This window comes from Lynx canadensis, chromosome C1 (genome assembly GCF_007474595.2).
Source record: "Lynx canadensis isolate LIC74 chromosome C1, mLynCan4.pri.v2, whole genome shotgun sequence".
Lineage (NCBI taxonomy): Eukaryota > Metazoa > Chordata > Mammalia > Carnivora > Felidae > Lynx > Lynx canadensis.
Window position 1 is genome coordinate 76975907 of NC_044310.1, and position 21228 is coordinate 76997134.

General features: G+C 36.0%; 1 protein-coding gene across 1 annotated transcript in view; it reads right to left on the minus strand.

Annotated features, from left to right (window-relative positions):
- HFM1 (helicase for meiosis 1) overlaps nt 1-21228 on the minus strand; it is an 86727-nt gene that overhangs the window by 56113 nt on the left and 9386 nt on the right. The window contains exons 4-12 of the mRNA XM_032594338.1: nt 15235-15500; nt 14813-14860; nt 8477-8547; nt 7883-8015; nt 7074-7225; nt 6166-6243; nt 5797-5955; nt 3139-3339; nt 2967-3055 (exon numbers count right to left, since the gene is read on the minus strand). Coding sequence (XP_032450229.1) covers nt 2967-3055; nt 3139-3339; nt 5797-5955; nt 6166-6243; nt 7074-7225; nt 7883-8015; nt 8477-8547; nt 14813-14860; nt 15235-15500 — 1197 coding nt within the window. The remainder of the gene's footprint in view (nt 1-2966; nt 3056-3138; nt 3340-5796; nt 5956-6165; nt 6244-7073; nt 7226-7882; nt 8016-8476; nt 8548-14812; nt 14861-15234; nt 15501-21228) is intronic.

A 21228-nucleotide genomic window follows, 5' to 3' on the forward strand; every position in this document is an offset into this window, starting at 1 on the left:
TGACACTAGCACACATTATTTTTAATATAACATTCACAATTTTTTTAAGGATTCATAATGTAATGAAGAGAAGGCAAGAAGAAAAGACATGTTGGTATTAAGCACAAACTCTGTGCTATACACTGTTAAGTGTCTTAGAAATGTTGCTTTATTTAATTCTCACAATAACATAGTGATACAGATAGTCGACTCCCATATTAAGAAATTGAAACTGATTAAGAAATTGAAATGGAGAGGTGTGCCCAATGATACACTGCCAGTAAAGCGGCAACACTGCAATCCAAATCATGGTCACTAAGTTCATGCTGTTTCTAACACTACCATTTCATTCCTGAAAAAAACAGGAATAAAAAAGGGGGCTAAAGAAAAAAAAAAAAAAGGAGAGACAAAGAGTGAAGACAGCAGGGAATTAAAAGAGCAATTTTTCTTGAGTTACTTGGTAAGAGTGGGAAATGAGAAAAGGAGAAGTATGATACATGCTTCTGTTTAAGAAAATGATTATCTGAAACAAAATTAGCTACTTTGTGTGCAGCAGACAACAGAGGAAAAGGGAGAGGATGGAATGGAAATTAGTTTTAAGGATGCTTAAAGGTTAACTATTTCAGTTCCTTACTCCTATAAATAGGCTCAGGTCCAAAATGCTAATTATTAAGCATTCATCTTGGGAGGCTATATAGTCATTCCGTATTAATGATGCCACCACTACACAAAAAATTCTATAAGTTTTTAAAAATTTCCTTCAGAGTTAGTTTTAGATCAAGAAAATAAGCTTCACTGCTTGACAGCCACATGTGTTTCTCACTAAAAGTCACATGACCCAACCTGATCAACTAGTTTATTCACCCAAGTAGTTTTCAAATTAGTCATTGCTACTTAGAGTCTTTTTATACCTACTTTTTTTTTTTTTAAACCCAGTTTACATTTATTCTATTACTAGTTTTATAATGACCTGGTCAGTTTTTGAAACACCATCTTTACTGAAAACATTTAGAAAATTAATAATCAAGAATGTTATAAAACCAAGTGCTGCTGGTTTGAAAACTATCAATTGTGATTCGATCATAGAAAAGGTTTGTGCTAGCAAAATGACCTGAGGGATGCATACAGTCTCCCAATGTGCTTGATCATGGCACATAAACAGCCAAGGAGTTTTCTTGATTAGAACCAAAGGCTCAGACTAGTTGATTAAAATAAAAACTTAAAAAAAAAAAAAAAGCTCAGGAAACATTCTCATTATGAAAATACTACCAATTAATTTCCTGAAGTTAATTAAGAAATTTCAAAATACAGAAATATTTTGTTATTTGGATGTATGCTACAACAGAAAAAGTATTTGGGGTGCCTGGGTGGCTCAGTTGGTTAAGCATCCAACTCTTGATTTTGGCTGAGGTCATGATTTCACAGTTCATGAGTTCGAACCCCATTTTGGGCTCTGTGCTGACAGTGCAGAACCTGCTTAAGATTCTCTTTCCCTTTCTCTCTGCCCCTCCAACGTTCTCGTTCTCTCATTCTCTCTCTCCCTCTCTCTCTCAAAAGTAAATAAGTAAACAGGGGCACAAGGGTGGCTCAGTGGGTTAAACATCTTACTTTGGCTCAGGTCATGATCTCACGGTCTGTGAGGTCGGGCCCCACATCAGGCTCTGTGCTGACAGCTCAGAGCCTGGAGGCTGCTTTGGATTCTGTTATCTCCCTCTTTCTCTGCCCCTCCCGCACTCACACTCTGCCTCTGTTTCTCTCTCAAAAATAAATAAACATTTAAAAAATTTTTTTAAATAAATATGTAAAAACAGAAGCAAAAGTATTTAATAAAAAGCTAAAGAAACCACAGTACAAAATAGGTCATAGCTGGGGATGTTAGACAGACTTAGAAACCTTAGTAACAGAATCTGGGGATTGATGGACAAAAAGAAGTCTTGTAGAAGTTGTTAGAATGTGAGCAGTTAAAGGCAAATTGAGGTAAGCATCAGTCTCTTTCCCTGGTCCACACCAACTCAAAATGGCATTCCATTCCTTTTCGTTCAATGTATCTAAAATAATTATATTTTATGATTCTTTCTCTCAAACCAACTCCTCCTCCAGTGTTTCCCAGCTGAATTATATAGCACTCCCTGGTTGCTCATTGCAGAAACCTAACACTAACACCTCCCTCACCTTCCTCCACATAGGTAATCGATTACCAAGTCCTGTTGATTTTTACTTCTAAATATATGTTAAATATATAATTTTACCTCCATCAACACTGCCACCTCCTTAGTTCAAATCACTATTAGTTTCTAATAGTTTGAGATGCCCATAGATATGTAATTGGAGATGTCAGTTAGGCATGGACTATAGACCTGGAACTCAGAACGGAGATCTGGGTTGGAGCTATAAATTCACAGACATATATAAATATGAGTGTATGTATATTCTTTGAACCCATGTGATAGATACAAATACTCAGAAGTGTGGAATTCGAAAGAATGAACCTTGGACAGAACCTCTAGAATGTCAACATTTAAGAGCTGAATAGAAGAGGTGAAAAGAGGGCTGAGAATGAGCAGCCGGCAAAGTAGGAAGAAATCTGATAGAGGATGATCTTGAAAGCACAGAGTCCAGAGTTTTTAAATACGGTGGGAGGGACCAAATGTTTCAGAGGCTGCTGAGAGATCAACAGCAAAATTAGCTTTAGTGAAAGATTACAACAGATGCTGAATTGAAAATGGGCAAAAAAAAAAAAAAATGAGGACAGCAATATGAATTTTTCAAGAAACTTGGCTATGAAATAAAGACAAGATCATAGTGTCACTAAGATTCAGTCTCTCAATCTTCCAAATTACTATTATCCTTGTTTTATAGACAAGGAAACTGAGGCTTAGAGAGGTTGAGTAACTTCAAAAGGTTAAGGAATGAACCCAGATTTCTCATCTCATCAAGGTAATCCCTAAAAGTCTTTCTACCTCCAATAAAAAAAAGAAAAAAAATACCTCTGCTTCTGTTCCACAGCCATAATAAACTTAGCATCTTTCACAAGAACCAAAGCAGCCTGTTGCACACCTTTCCTTGTTGCACAAAACTGAAAATAAATGAATAATTCTTGGATTAATCATATTAAAAACTGAATACTACACTCAAAAATATGCAACTAACAATCCGTACCACAAGCGTGGGTTTCTGATCAGAGTATGTTTGTATAACATTGGCAATTTTGTAGTTGAGGGTTAAATCAAACTTAAATTCGGTTTGGTTACTACTGCAGGGAAATCCAAGGACCACTTTCCGAAGTTTCACTGGCCGATGTTTCTCATCCACTTTCAGACATACAGCAGGTCTTTCACCATTTGAAAGCCATTCTGCAATCTTTAAATAACAGAAATATACATTAAAAGTTTTGTCTAGCGAAGTTTTATGGCTAAAAATAACCGAATAACAGAATACCTTAAAGTTAAGGTATAAAAATATGTAATCAAGTAGTCTTTTTCAGTATTACATATTCCATTGACACTGCTCTATTGATATACTGGTAAATATTATCAGTAGCAGTATTTTAAGATTATACCCCGTTTTCACTATGATAAATTCCCAATTAATTATAATTATTTTGTTTTATTTTCCTTCCTACAAAATTGATTTCAGCAGAGAAACTGAATTTCTCACTATCATTATAACCTTCCTATTTTTCAGAACTATGCCTAGATATGGGTGACACAACTTTTGAGTTGTGCTAAGTAACAGCCGAAGAGTACCAAAGTAATGGTTGGCCTAGATTGGCAAGAGCTGACAATTTTTAAACAAAGAGTAAATAAATACTTGAGAAATGGCAATGCCAAAAGCACATTACAGGCTCAATGCTGAAGTCACTAATTTCTGGAACTATTGTGACCAGACTTCATTGTCACATAACCCGGTTAGTAATCAGACTTCATGCCCTGCTCTGAAACTGACCATTGCTTTTACAGGAAATTGTAGTTGCACAGGAAGGAAATATAAAAACATTTTCAAGACTATCATGGGTGTAAATAAGATCACACAAGAATTTAGTTTGAAAGGAGCAGAAGGCCAAGAGTAAAGACACTAATTTAGGAGAAAATTGAGGAAGAGGATTTGTACAAAGAGATAGAAAAGTAGCATTCACAGATGTAGCAATTATCACAAAGGGGGAAAGAATTTCAAGAATTACAGAGTACTAATATTAAATACTGTTTACAAATCAAAAGAAAAGTTTATTATCCCAATGTGGAAAAAGGGTAAAGAACATGACCTGGCAAGTTGCAAAAAAGAACTTAAAGTAATTAATTTTTAAAAAATATTTACTTCACTAAAAATCAAAGCAGTATAAAATTTTAAAGTAAAGTACGTTTAAACAAGAAGTGTGACAACTATTTAAATGTAATAGTAACAATAATAACTTATTATAATATCCAGTGCTAGAATAGAGAAATGGCTAATGGTGGAAGTACAAATGCCTGTACCATTTATTGAAAGCACTACATCCTTAGAGTTTTATATATCCTTTCACTCAGTTATTCTACACTAGAAGTTCATCCTAGAAAAATAATCATGTTTTCAAAGATATATTAATTTTAGCACCATTTACAATAGCAAGAATGGAAATAATCTTCTAATATTAAAGCTAGATAAATAAATTACAATAAAACCACAAAAATTGTATTAAAAAAGAATATTTAGGGATGCCTGTATGGCTCAGTCGGTTAAGCATCCAACTTTGGCTCAGGTCATGATCACGCAGTTTCTGAGTCTGAGCCCTGTATCGGGCTCTGTGCTAACAGCTCAGAGCCTGCAGCCTGCTTCAGATTGTGTCTCCCTCTCTCTCTGCTCCTCCCCTGCTCACACTCTGTCTGTTTCTCTCTCTCTCAAAAATAAACATTAAAATTTTTTTAAAAAAGAATACTTAATGACATGGAAAAGACTGTAGGTGACTTGCAAGTCACAAAAGAGCATGTACATTTTGATTCCACCTATACATCTAGAATGACAAACACTGGGTTTCTGTTGATTACATATACTTAAAATTTTTCTTTATTATTCTTGAGCATGAACAAAACAAGTTGTCAATTTAAGAACAAAAAAATGTTTAATGGTGCCAAATTAAAGATAAAGATAAAATTTTCCATTGTATTAGACAATATGGGAACAATTTGTGAAATTTCTAAGTAGTGGGAGAAAACAGTCATACTATAGTAAGCTGAGAAGTAAATAAGAGGGAGAAATAATAATTATTTTTCAAGAAGTTTCCCTAAATATTGAGGAAAAAAATTAGGATATATATTCATTACAGCAAGTATAATATGGCATACAATTATTTCTTTACCTGTCTGTGTACCCCATTAACCATGAGATCCTCAAGTTCAGGGTCTATATGTTTTCACTTTTTTATCTATTGCTAGTGCTTACCATAATGCCATTCACATAGAATGTGGAAAGGTGGGTAGTAATCACTTAAGCAATTATTTTATTCTCTATTTTGCTATTCAACCAGAGTCAGCTGATTAGAACAACCATAACAAGTTATTAGTCAAGTTATTATGAGGCATCTGAAACTCATAAAAACTAAGACTCTTAGATATTAGTAAACAATAGACTTATCCCAAAAATGTTTGATTAAACAAATCAAATATTGATACTGCCATATCTATGAGACACAGCCATAGCTTTCTACAACATACTTTCCTACTAAACTGGTTCTGAAATTTTCAGGAAAAAACCCTTTATTTTCCTCTAAGATTAAAATGACAAAATGTTCCACCAGCACCAGTGATTAAAAAAAAAATCTGACAGACTAAAATTCTAACTTACATCCTCAGCATTTGGAATTGTTGCAGATACAGCTACAAATCTCATTGGAATAATTGTGCTGCTATTTTCTGAAGCAGGAGATAAAGACTGTACAGTTTTCATTCTGCTGACTACAACTTCAAGAGTTGGTCCACGATTTTCATCTTTTACAACATGTACCTAAGAAAGAAATCAAGAAAAAATGATTGACTATAAAATTAAAAAATTCCTTAATCAATTAAAATCCTTAATATTATCACTCTTCCTTAAGAAAATAAACTTTTCCACTTGAAGGGATAAAACATATAGTTCAGTTGAAAATGTCTTGTTTCTTTCTATCCATTCTAATCATTTTACCTTTATCTCTAAAAGTGAAAATGTGTTCACTACCTCATCAATGAGGAACAGTCTAACCAGCTGGACCAAAGAGTTGTCTCTCCATTTTCTAGTCATGCTATCCCATTTTTCCTAGAGAAAAAATGCAAGTGGCTTAACATGATAAAGAATTATAATAAATATTATTAAGATATTAATAAAAAATTTTAACATGATACAAATCATGGGCAATATTTTAGTTCAAACTTTTAGTTCTTAAAAGTATCCTGAGGGGCGCCTGGGTGGCGCAGTCGGTTAAGTGTCCGACTTCAGCCAGGTCACGATCTCGCGGTCCGTGAGTTCGAGCCCCGCGTCAGGCTCTGGGCTGATGGCTCGGAGCCTGGAGCCTGTTTCCGATTCTGTGTCTCCCTCTCTCTCTGCCCCTCCCCCGTTCATGCTCTGTCTCTCTCTGTCCCAAAAATAAATAAACATTGGAAAAAAAAAAAAAATTAAAAAAAAAAAAAAAAAGTATCCTGAAAAAAATGTAAAGATTAAAAACACTTTAAAGGATTTTGATAGTCTTACAAGTGCTTAAAGAACTAAACCCCCATTTATTTTTAAGTTTAACCAAAAATATTCAAAATTCTAGTCTAATTGCCTTTTTAAGCCCTCCCAAGTTCTTCCCTCTGCTATACATAATATTTGGATAAAAGAAAGCAAGCAAAAAGTATCATTACAAATTATCCTAAATAACAAATTGCTTATTCATATCTTTTTCTTATTTTTCCCATTTGGTAATTTGTCTTTTACTGCTGATTAGTAAGTATTCTTTATATAACCTGAACACTAGTACTTTTTATGTTTGTTTGTTTTACATTGCAAATATATTCTTCTACTTTGTATTTTCTTTTAACTTTTATTCTTGGTGAAGAGAAACATATTTTCTAATAAACCAAAAAAATAAGAGTATAAATAACACCTACTGGAGTTGTCATTATTATATGGGCATGCTGAATCTCAAATAGGTCATCCATTACTGTATCTCCAGTGAGTTCTTTACAATTCAATCCTATTGATCCAAATTTTTCTTTCCAATCATCAAAACGCTGACTACACAGGGCTTTTATTGGTGCCACTACAACAATATGAGATATTTACTTTGAATGTCAGTACAGTTTTAAAATTACTTTCACAAACATTGGTTAATAAAATTAGGATAAAACTATACATCCAGGTGCTGTGTAATGTTTATTGAGAGTTAATAATATAAACATATTATTTAGAGATATGTAATAACCAAACTGAACTAAAAATAGAAAAAGAAATAAGTGTTCAGGGAACTGTAACTAAGAATGAAGAGAGGTAAGGCAGGAGATTACTGGTCTTCATTACAAGCCTTTTTGTGATAATTGATTTTTTTAACCATGTACATAAATTACTTTGATGAAAAATTTTAAATACATATATACCTAAGAAAGGAGAGTAGAGGTTCCTATGGAAATTTTTAGAATTACAAAATGTTTCAATTTATTGTTCATTTTGTTGTCCTTTTAAAAATAAACTTGTAAAGGTCAAATACTCAATTCAAATATTACTTTTTATTTACAACTCTAGGAAAATGTGTGTTGAATTTAATATAACAGACAAGAGCAAATGTGATGTGTCTTCATTAAAAATGTATGGAGAACCAAATATTAATTCCTATGGCTTGAACTTGAATTTATTTCTTACTTTTGCCTTAGTGGTTTTTCATTATTATAATTAATCACTCTTACAATATATAAATACTTACTATAAACAATTTTAATGTTTGACCATGGCAATGGTACTTCCATTAACAATCTTGTTATAGCTAGTTCAAACATTACAGTTTTCCCAGAACCAGTTGGAGCACAAATCACAAAATTTCTATCTGTGTAAAGAAGCTAAAAAAAAAATTTAATCAATCATGATATATATAGAATTTTTCATTCACACTCTCAATTTGTTAGAAAATATGTAAGAAAGACTCTCTGGAATAATAATTCAAATTATTTCTACCTCTAAGCTTATTAAAATTCTAACCTTGTTCTAGACCTATAACTCTCAAAAAACCTATTAATAATTTATCATTTTATTTTATATGTGAAAGTAATATGTCAGACCTAGAAGAAAATAATTTCTTTTGTTTCCAGAGAAATTTTAGAAATATAATAAATGTAAACAAACCCACCTATGAAAATCACATGCATTCGTTTAGCAAACAGTTTTTGAGTTCCTGTAATGTACCAGTCACTGAGCATAGCACTAGAAACATAAAGATGAATGTTATCTAGTCCTTGCCCTTAAAGAACACACTATCTAGTAAGAAGAGGCAGATAAGTAAAAATCAGAATAAAATACTTACATCATCAAAGGCTTTGGATTGTATATAGTTAAAATATGGGAATTCTTTGAAAATACTTCTAAATTTTGATGCTTAGAATAGCATTAAGGAGTCAAATATTTCAGAATTTTAAGAATTGGTTACTTTTAATTTTAAAATTCAGTTAATTAACTGATAGTATTTAATAATGAGGCTTTAATACTTGCTATTTTAACATCATAAGAAAGGAATTAATAGGTATAGAGCTAAGGACCAACAGAGCAAGTGGCTCTTTAACTTCCCCTCCTGTCACAGATGCACCAAATACATAGCTACACATGGAGCAATTTTGAAAAAAAATCAAAAATTATTTAAGTGACTTCTACACATTGGGTAAATGAAAATACCTATCATGAAGGTAGGAAAGGCTGAGACAACTCTTACCCTGAATCCCATTCTTGGCACAGCACCATACAATTGGGAAGGAACTCTCAAGTCCCAGCTTCTCTCTCAGGAGCAAAGATTTCGGACCACACATCTATAGCTCCAACCTTTAAGGCTCCCACCCAAGGGATAAAATCCCTAAACACCTAACTCTGTAAACCAAAAGGGCTTGCGTTCATGAGTCCCATAGGACTATAGCAAACAAATAATTCTTTTTTTTTTTTTTTTTTTTTTGAGAGAGAGAGAGAGAGAAAGCGAGTACGCATGAGCAGGGGAGAGGGGGAGAAAAAATTTCAGTCAGGCTCCACACCCAGCGCAGAGCCTGACATGGGGCTCGATCTCACAAACCACGAAACCATGACCTGAACCGAAATCAAGAGTCAGATGCTTAACTGACTAAGCCACCCTGGCACCCCCACAAATAATCAATTCTTAAATGGACACAGGAACAACTTCCATTCCTCTACAGGTACACATCTAGGCTTGGTGCAGAGAAAGCAGCAAAAATGTTCATCTCTAGTTTCCACCTAGAAAGGATTTCCACTGCAGACTTTCTCAGCTGCTGCCTCAGGTCCTGGCTTCTAATTAGTTTGGACCTAGATGCCAATTACAACCCTCCCCTTTGGGACACTGATAAATTTTGGCACACCCTCAACTTCTAGAAGCCACTAAGAACAAAGACAGTAAGTTGGGCAATCAAAAAGGTCTGAAAGGCAGCTAGGAGCTTGGGTTAGGTTAATTGATGAGGCTCAGCCTGTCAAGACTGAGAGAGGCAGATATTTTATCGAGTGTGTAGAAACCAGCAGCACAGAGAGTTAAGTGAAGAAATGGGAATATGTTCCAAACAAAAGAACAAGATAAATCTCCAGAAACCAAACTCAATGAAATAGAGGTAAGTGATTTACTCAATATTTTTAAAAAATGCATAAAGATGCTCACCAAGGTTAGGAGAGCAATGCATAAACAAAGTGAGAATATCAACAAAGTCATAGAAGATACAAAAAAGTATCAAACAGAAATCATAAAGCTAATGAGTACAATAAGGGAACTGAAAAACTCAATAGAGGGGTTCAAATGCAGACAGATCGAACAGAAGAAAGAATCAATGAACTCAAAGATGGGGCAATGACATTAATCCAGTCAAAGGAGCAAAATGAGAAAAGAACGAAAAAAAAAAAATAAGATAGCTTAAGGGACTTATTTTACACGGATACCAAAGCCAGGTAAGGATACTACAAAAAAAGAAAATTACAGGCCAATATCCCTAATGAACACAGATGCAGAAATCTTGTATAAAATATTAGCAAACTAAATTCAACAGCACATTAAAAGAATCATACATCATGAACAAATGGAATTTATTTATGGGATACAAAGATGGTGCAACATCCACAAATCAATCAGCAAGATACTCCCACATTAAAAAGTTAAAGATAGGGGTGCCTGACTGCCCCAATTGGTAGAGTATGTGATTTCTGATCTCAGGATCATGAGTTCAAGCCCCACATTGGGCAGAGAGCTTAATTAAAAAAAAAAAAAAACTTAAAGATAAAAATCATATGATCATATCAATAGATGCAGAAAAAGCATTTGACAAATACAGTATTTTTTTTTAATTTTTTTTTTCAACGTTTATTTATTCTTGGGACAGAGAGAGACAGAGAATGAACGGGGGAGGGGCAGAGAGAGAGGGAGACACAGCATCGGAAACAGGCTCCAGGCTCTGAGCCATCAGCCCAGAGCCTGACGCGGGGCTCGAACTCACGGACCGCGAGATCGTGACCTGGCTGAAGTCGGACGCTTAACCGACTGCGCCACCCAGGCGCCCCATTACAGTATTTTTTTCATGATAAAAAACTCTCTAGAAACTAGGTAAAGAATGTACCTCAATATAATAAAGGCCATATATGACAAGCCCACAGCTAACATATTCAATGGTAAAAAGCTGAAAGCTTTTTGTCTAAGATTAGAAACAAGACAAGGATGCCCTGTTTCACCACTTTTATTCAACATAGTAATGGCAATCCTAACCAAAGCATGTAGGCAAGAAAGATAAATGAAAGTTATCCAAATTGAAAAGGAAGAAGTAAAACAGTCTCTATTTGCAGACAACCTGATATAATATAGAGAAAACCCTAAAGACTCCATCAAAATATTATTGGAACTAATAAATTCAGTGAAGTTGCAGGATACAAAATAAATACACAAAAATCAGGTGCATTTCCTTACACTAATAACAAAATATCAGAAAGAGAAATGAAGAAAACAATCCCATTTATAATAGCATCAAAAACCAAAATACTAAGGAATAAATTTAACCAAGGGGACAAAAGATCTGTACATTGAAAACTAGAAGATACTGATGAAAGAAAGTGAAGACACAAATAAATGGTAAGATATCTCTTCAAGGATTCAAGAATATTGCTAAGTTGTAAATTGCCAAAGCAATCTACAGATTCAATGCAATTCTTATCAAAATTGCAATTGTATTTTTCAGAGAAATATAAAAAGCAATCACACAGGGAGCTACAAAAGACGCCGAACAGCCAAAGCACCCTTGAGAAAGAACAAAGCCAGAGGCATTACACTTCTTGATTTCAAACTGTATTACAGAGCTACGGTAATCAAAAACAGGATGGTATTGGCATAAAAACCAGACACCTAGATCAATGAAACAGAAGAGATAGCCTAGAAATAAATCTGTGCGTATATGGTCAATAAATTTTCAAAAAAGGAGCCAAGAACTGGGAAAAGATGATCTCTTCAATAAAGGATACTGGAAAAACTGAATATCCACATGCAAAATAATGAAACTGGACCCCTATATACAAAAATCAACTCAAAGTGGATTAACCACTTGAATGTAAGATGTGAAATTATAAAATTCCTAGAAGAAAACACAGGGAGTAAATTCTCCTACATTGGTCTTAGCAATTATTTTTCTAGATTTAAAACCACAGGCAAGGGGCACCGGGGTGGCTCAGTTGGTTTAATGTCCCACTCTTGACTTCAGTTCAGGTCATGATCCCAGGGTCTTGGGATTGAGCCCTGTGTCGGGCTCCACACTGAGCATGGAGCCTGCTTACGATTATCTCTCTCTCTCCTTCTGTCCCTCTCCCCTGCTTACGAGCTCTCTCTCTCAAATTAAAGAAAAAAGGCAAGGGCAAAAATGCAAAATAAACAAGTGTACTACTTCAAACTAAAAAGCTTCTGTAGAGCAATTTAAAAATGAGCAAAGGACCTGAATACATATTTTTCCAAAGAAGACACAAATGGTCAACAATACATGAAAAAGATTTCAACATCACTAATCATCAAGGAAATGCAAATTAAAACAACAATGAGATATCCAAAGCAAGCTCCAGGCTCTGAGCTGTCAGCACAGAGCCCAACATGGGGCTCAAACTCACGAACTATGAGACCATGACCTGAGCCGAAGTTGGACGCTTAACCGACTGGGCCACCCAGGTGTCCCCCAAATTTCACTTTTTAATGTTGACTGTGTTTCATTACCTGATGTGGGTTTCTGGTGACCCAGCCCTGAATCCCTTTGTTATCAACAATTTGGTTGTACTAAGTGGTGGATTTAAATGCAATTAATCAGCATACTGGCTGAATAAGAACTTACACTGTACTTCCTCTGTAAGAAAGCTCAAAAATATTAGTAGATATGGAGAATAGACTGTCCCCTCTCCAAGGTGAGCCTGTTGTCAGTTTGGAAGATACTTGTATTTACATGGTATTCTTCTCAATCTGAGTCACATCTATCAACTACATCTATTAAACACTATATGCAAAATACATTACTAGATTTAGAAAGCTGGGGGAAGCTATAAAGAAGGAAAGTGAGTTCCTACAATGGAGGCTGTTATAATCTATTAAGAGACATAAAATAGATAATATATCTAAAAATACAAATACATTATTATTTAAGCAATTATATTTTTATGAAGATCTATAAAAATTGATGGATTGTAGTAAGTGATCTTGTTGAAAAGTTAAATCAGAACGTATTACTTCTCTGCTCAAATTCCCTGCTTTCTCTTAAAGCATATGGCTACAAGGCCCTACATGATCTTGCCTCTCCTCTCCATCTTTGTGATTCTGACCTCATATCCTACTACTCTTGCATCTGACTAATCTCCTCTAGCTATATTGGACTCTTTTTTGTTCTTCAATAACAACAGAACTTTAGCTGTGCTAATATAGCATGAAAGTCTTTAAAACTCTTCAAAAGTGTCATATCATGGCAAATTCTAGGGATAAGAACTTTCCCATCGTACAGCTAATGAAACTAACTTTAACTATTTAAAGCTAAGCTATTTCCTATGTTCCAACCATATTTAGATCACCAGGGAGAAGAAAGTATAGCAGGATTGAGACATCATGCTGAACAGAAGCACTAAAGGCTAGCTATATCTGAAGTTATGATATCATCATGTATACCCTTTACTGTTCCTTCCCCTCATTCTAACTTAGTTCAGTTATCTGCAGTGGAGGCAAAATTTCATGAGTCAGGAAAATATTTTCTAACTATACTTCAGAATTGTCTCAGTGCCCTGAGTACCCAGGATTACAATCACTCTCCTCTAGATTCCTCCAACTTAACTGCCCAATATCTGGATTTCACTTTGTTTTGCCACCTAGACAACAACTTTTGTGGAGTCTAGAGCCTTCCCTAGCTTTGAGTCATTAATTCTATATTCCTAAAGCATGATTTTGATGACATAACTTGACCTGCTCAAAAATACTGCATGGTTGGGGCGCCTGGGTGGCTCAGTCAGTTAAGCGGCTGACTTCGGCTCAGGTCATGATCTCGCGGTCCGTGAGTTCGAGCCCCGCGTCAGGCTCTGTGCTGACAGCTCAGAGCCTGGAGCCTGTTTCAGATTCTGTGTCTCCCTCTCTCTGACCCCCCCCTCTTCATGCTCTGTCTCTCCCTGCCTCAAAAATTAAAAAAAAATTTTTAAAAAATTAAAAAAAAAATACTGCATGGTTTCTCCTAAGTGCTTAATTAAAAAACAAAAACAAACCAAAAACAAAACAAAACAAAACCTCTTCACCTTGGTATCCATGGCACTAAATAACCTGATCCTGGATACATATCAATCATTATTTCTGACTAGTCCTGGAATCATAGCTTTCATTTCAGCCAAACTGGAATGCTTGGCCTTTCTAACATATTCTACCCTCATCCTCACACATGGCTACTTTTTTGCCAGAACAACTTCCTTACTTTATCTGCTTTTCAACATATTTGGCGATAGTAAGATAAATAAGGGATGGCCCTTGCCTTCAAGGAGTTCATAGGTCATAGGGAAACACAATAGTCACAGCTGATGAATTATAATTAAAAAAAACAGTAAGTACACTGTGTTACAGACATACACAGGGTATCAAAAAAGCAAAGAGGATGTTACCTCCAGAACACACATATGTACTCAAAATATTTATATTGGAAATGCCCAGACATGTAAATCAGATTATAGGTAGAAACTACAAATTTCTTTAAAAAAAAATACTAGATTTGTAAAAATGTTCCCAATCCACAGAATGTCCCACTCTCATTTATTTCCCCTACCCATGTTTATCCCAATATGCTCTCCTTACCCAAAGTATAAGAAATTATGTGTATCTATTTGTAAGTAAATATGCTAAGAGTTTAGCCAATAACACAAAACTTGTTTTTGTACTTATCTTGTCACAAAGATAACTTGTCACTGGTAACAAACAGTTCACAAATTGGCACAGTCTGCAGACCACACTCTGAGTAGCACTGACTATCACACGCATTGGGTCTCTTATATGACCCCAAAAATTTACTTTTCCCTCTTTTTCTTTGTCAACCAAAATAAACATAGACACAATGAAACAGCATGTTTACAAATTATGATTTCAAATATAAAGCTGTTGTAGTAAAATAACTTAAAAGGATACGGATTTCTGTGACAGCCTTCAAGGAATCTAAATCATTTTCTGTTACTCCTAAAAAAAAATTATACATATTTATATAGGTATTTTTTAACCTCTTCCATACAAACTGCTTCAATAAAAGTAGCATAACTTTTTACTGAGAGCGCAGTTAAAAAATATTAAATTGTAGTTTTATTTTTTAAGTAGGCTCCATGCCCAACATGGGGCTTGAACTCATGACCCTGATATCAAGAGTCACATGCTCTACTGACTGAGCCAGCCAGGTGCCCCTATATCACAGTTAAAAAAATACAGTATGATAAAGAAATGCAAAAACTACACATAGATAATCTACTCAAATTTACTATTTTTAACTTTTCCTTATGCTGAGAAACATAGATTTGTTTGTACTGTTTTAAAATTAACTAAAAAAAACAAGGAATTACCTTGAACTTCATGAGGCTGGGATGTAACTGAAAAAGTTGGTGCTTTGAATATGTCTTCTCTGATTTCAGAATGAGAAAAAACATCACTTGCTGTAAACATGTTCATGTCTGAATATTGATGTCTCTGCTTATTATTGCTACATTTCCATGATTCCCCTTTGTTTATTTCTGTTGGGACAATTTTCACTGAAGCAACAGGAAAGTCCAGGTTTGTACTGTCATTAGAATAAACATCCTCATGTATGTTGTCAGATATTTTAAATAATCTGCAAAAAAAAAAAAAAAAACCAAAACACCAAAAAAAACACATTTGTACTTGTAACAGCTGCTTAGAATGGAAAAAACTAACATAAAATTGGTCCCTTTAAAAATATCCATAGACTGTGGTTTATTCAAACATAAAATTCAATCACTCCCCTAAAATATGACTTGCTAAATTTACCACTGAATTATGTCTTTTCACTTTTCTAAAACCCAAATAAATCCATTTGTAGTAGCCAACCTTCAAGACAGCCCCAATGATCCCTGTCTCCTGCTATGCACACCCTTTTCAAGCTAGGACTTCAAGTCAGGACTGACTCATCAGACTAGAAGAATATGATGGAAGTACAAGTGTGTGACTTCCAAGGCTAGGTCATAAACAATACTGTCACTTCTGCATGGTCTCTTGGATCATTCAGTCTCAGAGGAGCTAGCCACTACATCATGAGAATACGCAGGCAACTTTATGGAGAGGCCCACAGAGACAGGTATTGCGGCCTCTTGTCAGTAACTGCATCAACGTCCCAAATATCCAATAATCATTTTAGTATAAGAAATACTAAAGAAGTATAGAAGTCAAGAATACTTTGCAAAGAAACATTTTTTTTTCAAAGTTCTAGAAAACACAGGCCATCTCTAGGATTGTAATTTATTATATTCAACTGATCAAAAGACAACCCACCAATTAATTTGTTCACCAGGGCCCTAAGGGACGAAGTGACCATTAATTTCTTAATATAACATTTACAAAGTAAATAATAGGGATGACATCAGGTATCAGAATTCTGTAAGAAATGACACCCCAACAAGTATTGTGCAAATACAGGACACTTTCTAATTCATTTTTACCATCAGTTAAAAAAAATTGTTATTATTATTTATTTTTGAGAGAGAGAGCACAAGCAGGGGACCGGCAGAGAGAGAGGCAGACAAAACTTGTCAGCATGGAGCCTGATATGGGGCTTGAACTAAGAAACCACAAGACCGTGACCTGAGCCAAAGTTGGACACTCAACCAACTGAGCCACTAAGGTGCCCCTACTATTAGTTTTAATGACATGTTTCCATATAAGAAAGAATGAGTCTTTAAAAACACTATAGACTGAGAAATACATTTGAGAGAAAACTGTAGGTACGCATCCTCCAACACTAGCAGCTCTCTTTTTTTTAATGTTTATTTATTTATTTTTTAATATATGAAATTTATTGTCAAATTGGTTTCTATACAACACCCAGTGCTCATCCCAAAAGATGTCCTTTTCAATACCCATCACCTACCCTCCCCTCCCTCCCACCCCCCATCAACCCTCAGTTAGCAGCTCTCTTTGAAGATAGAAAATTCAAAAGCAGATGGTTAGCCTTGGATAATATAATAGAATCTGATTATGAAATAGTATCGAGGACAAGAAAAACAACTTAACTTATGCCACAGGATAACTCCTTGCTGTATGCTGTCATTATCAGTTAAAAGCATAGAGTTTGGAGTCAGAAAAACCTGGGTTTATTTTTATTTTTTGATGTTTATTTATTTTTGACAGAGAGACACAGCGTGAGCAAGGAAGGGGCAGAGAGAGAGGGAGACACAGAATCCAAAGCAGGCTCCAGGCTCTGAGCTGTCAGCACAGAGCCCGATGTGGAGCACGAACCCACGAGCCACAAGATCACGACCTGAGCTGAAGTCTTACACTCAACCGACTGAGCCACCCCGGCGCCTCAAAAAAACCTGGGTTTAAATCTAAAGCTCTCGGGGCGCCTGGGTGGTTCAGTCGGTTAAGCAGCCGACTTCGGCTCAGGTTGTGATCTCGCGGTCCGTGAGTTCGAGCCCCGCGTCAGGCTCTGTGCTGACAGCTCGGAGCCTGGAGCCTGGAGCCTGGAGCCTGCTTCTGTTTCTGTGTCTCCCTCTCTCTCTGCCCCTCCCCCGTCCGCGCTCTGTCTCTCTCTGCCTTTCAAAAATGAATGTTAAAAAATTTTTAAAAAAAAAAAAAATAAATAAATAAATCTAAACCTCTCTACTTTCTAGCTGTGTGACTTTAAAGTTAAAAATAAGTTTTTCAAACAGTAAAATATTATCCATGTGCTCGTTACCTAAATTCTCTAGACCTCAGATTCTTCCTAGTTCCTCTAGAACTGCCAATCCATATACTCCTCCATGTTCTCAGCTTCTTCACTGATTGTTACAGTTACTTCCTGATCTTAACAAAAATATTGCATTACCCTAAAAAACTCTTGCTTCTTCAAATCTTAAGGAGAAACTGTTAAATCTTCCACATCCAATGTACTTGAGGGTTCAGAATCTGTGCCTCCTCCACCCTAAATCTGCATCATTATTCTTCCATTGTCTTACAAAAGTATCTATGCTATCTAGTTACACCACCTTGCAACCCTCCTCATGGCATTTATCATATATTAACCTCTGGTCACTTTAGAATCTTTTCCTCTCAATCTCAAATTCTGCCACTATCTGTGTTACTTCAACATTCACGTAGATGAGCCATTCAAAATCCCCTCCCCTCCATTTCTTAGGCATTCATCTCCAGTGGCTTTCTTCTTCAAACAATCTCATCCACCTATTCTATCATCTTAAACACTGTCATTATCCAGAACTGCTCCTACTCTCAAATCAATCATTCTGATATATCATTCTCTGACCACAACCTCTTATCCTTTTAGCTTGTTTGCACAAGGTACCAATGAGGTAAAACAAAAACAAAAACAAATTTACTTTAATGAACCTCTTTATTTTCTCCCAAACTATCTTCCCTTCTCTTTTCTCATATATCTTTAATGAACTTAGATTCCATGGCCTATCTTCTTGACCACTCTTTTTTACCAATATTCTAAATTCCAATTCTCCTTTATCCTTTTAACACACTTATCTTGCAAAACCTCAATCCTGGATGAATCCATGTACTTTTTAAAATAATTGCAGCCAGGGGCGCCTGGGTGGCGCAGTCGGTTAAGCGTCCGACTTCAGCCAGGTCACGATCTCGCGGTCCGGGAGTTCGAGCCCCGCGTCGGGCTCTGGGCTGATGGCTCAGAGCCTGGAGCCTGTTTCCGATTCTGTGTCTCCCTCTCTCTGCCCCTCCCCCGTTCATGCTCTGTCTCTCTCTGTCCCAAAAATAAATAAACGTTGAAAAAAAAATTTTTTTTTAAATAAAAATAAAAAAATAAAATAATTGCAGCTTGGGGCACATAGGTGGCTCAGTCAGTTAAGGGTCTGACTTCAGCTCAGGTCATGATCTCACTGTTTGTGAGTTCGAGCCCCACATACGGCTCTGTGCTGACAGCTCGTAGCCTGGAACCTGCTTCAGATTCTGTGTCTCCCTCTCTCTGCCCCTCCCCTGCTTGCACTCTGCCTCCCTCTCTCCCTCTCTCTCTCTCTCTCTCTCTCTCTCTCTCCAAAACAAATAAACATTTTTAAAAAAATAAAATAAAATAATTGCAGCTGGAGGGGCGTCTGGGTGGCTCAGTCGGTTAAGCATACGACTGCGGCTCAGGTCATGATCTCACAGTTCGTGGGTTCGAGCCCTGTGTCAGGCTCTGTGCTGACATCTCAGAGCCTGGAGCCTGCTTCGGATTCTGTGTCTCCTTCTCTTCTGCCCTTCCCCTGCTCACTCTCTCTCTCTCTCAAAAATAAATAAACATTAAAAAAATTTTTAAATAATTGCAGCTAGGCAGGGGAACACTCCTGGAAAAAGCAGTTAGGTGGATGATATGATACTTGAACATTAAAATTCAGTGTCGCAAAAAAAAAAAAAGGGAGGAGGTGCTTGGGCAGCTCAGTCAGTTAAGTGCCTGACTCTTGATTTCGGCCCAGGTCATGAACTTGCAGTTCGTAAGAACGAATCCTATGTTGGGCTCTGTGCTGACAGTGTGGAGCACGCTTGGGATTCTCTCTCCCCATCTCTCTGTGCCTCTCTCCAGCTCACGTGCACACGCACGCTCTCTCTCTCTCTCGCTCTAAGAAACATTTAAAAAAAAAATAAAATTCAGAGTCATCATCACCAAGATTGCAGATACAAAAATCAATATATACCAAAATCAATTGCTGATGTCTATACACTTGCGATGTACAATCTGAAAAAAAATTTTTTATTTTATTTTAAAAAGTATCGAAAAGAATAAAATACTTAGGAATACATTTAACAAAGTAAGTATGACCTGTCTACTGAAAACCTCACAACATCATTGAAAGAAACTAAATAAAAACTAAATAAATGGAAAGATATCCCATATTCACATAATGGAAGGCTTAATGTTATTAAGATGCCAATATTCTTCAAGTTGATCTACAGATTTGACACAATCCCTATCAAAATTCCAGCTGGCTTCTTTGCAGAAAATGACCAGTTTATCATAACATTCATATGAAAATGCAAAGAACCCAGAGGAGCCAAAAAAAATTCTTGAAAAAAGGAACAAAATTGGAGGATTCACACATCTCAATCCGAAACTTTACAACAAAGCTACAGCAATCAAGACAGTGTGGGATATGCCCTTATGCAAGTCATAAGGACAGACATGTTGGTTAATGGAATAGAATTCAGAGTCCAGAAATAAACCTTTATTTAGTATACAGTTAACTATTTAGTATAGTAGGACATTTCCTATTTAGCATAATAGGAAATATGTATTCACTTTGTCCTCAGTTCCTGGCACAGAGCTCCCAAAACCCTTAGAATTTTCTGTGTAATAGGAGTAAGAGAAGCATCATTTGTTATTCATGACAACCCCTTTCAATCCCACCTGAGTTTATGCTAATGAGGTGAATCTTGTACGACCCCCACATAGTTTCAGGATTGGGGTTAACTGCCAGAAAAAATAAACTTTGATTAGAGGATTGAATTTTCAGCCTCACCTGTGGCATCCAAGGAAGGGAGAGTGATGGAGAGGCAGTTCAATCACCAATGGCCAATGATTTTATCAATCATGCCTATCTAATGAAACTACCATAAAGGAAAAACCCCTAAATGACAGGGGGTTCAGAGAACTTCCAAGGTGGTGAACAAACCAATGTGCTCAGAGGGTAATGTACCTGGAGAGGCATGGAAGCTCTACACACCCTCCTTCTGAATACCTTGCTCTATGCATCTCTTCCATTTGACTGTTTCTGAATAGTATCCTTTATAATGAAGCGGTAGATGTAAGTATAGTGTTTTCCTGAGTTCTATAAGTCATTCTAACAAGTTATTAAACCTAATGTGGGGATTATGGGAACCCCAAATTTGTAGTCTGCAGGGCAGAAATGTGGGTAGCCTGGCACCCTATTTGTGAATGGCATCTGAAATGGGGCAGTCTTATGGAACTGAGTCCTTAACATATAGGGTGTAATGCTAACTCTAGGAGTTAGTGTGAATATAGAATTGAATTGTTGGACACCCATTGGTACCAGAGATTCGGAGAACTTGCTGGGTTCAGAAAACCCCCCAGACTTTACATTTACGGTCAACTGATTTTCAATGAAAGTGCTATGACATTCAATGGGGAAAGAATAGTTTTTTCAACAAATGGTGTAGAACAACTGAATATCTACATACAAAAAAAAAAATGAAGTTGGACTTTTACCTTGCATTATATAAGTTAACTCAAAATAGATCACAGACCTAAACGTAAGAGCTAAAACTATAAAAATCTTAGAAGAAAATGTAGTAGTTAATCTTTACAACCTTGGTTAGGGAATGGTTTCTTGGATACGACACCAAAAGTCAAAGGAACAAAAGAAAAATCAGATAAA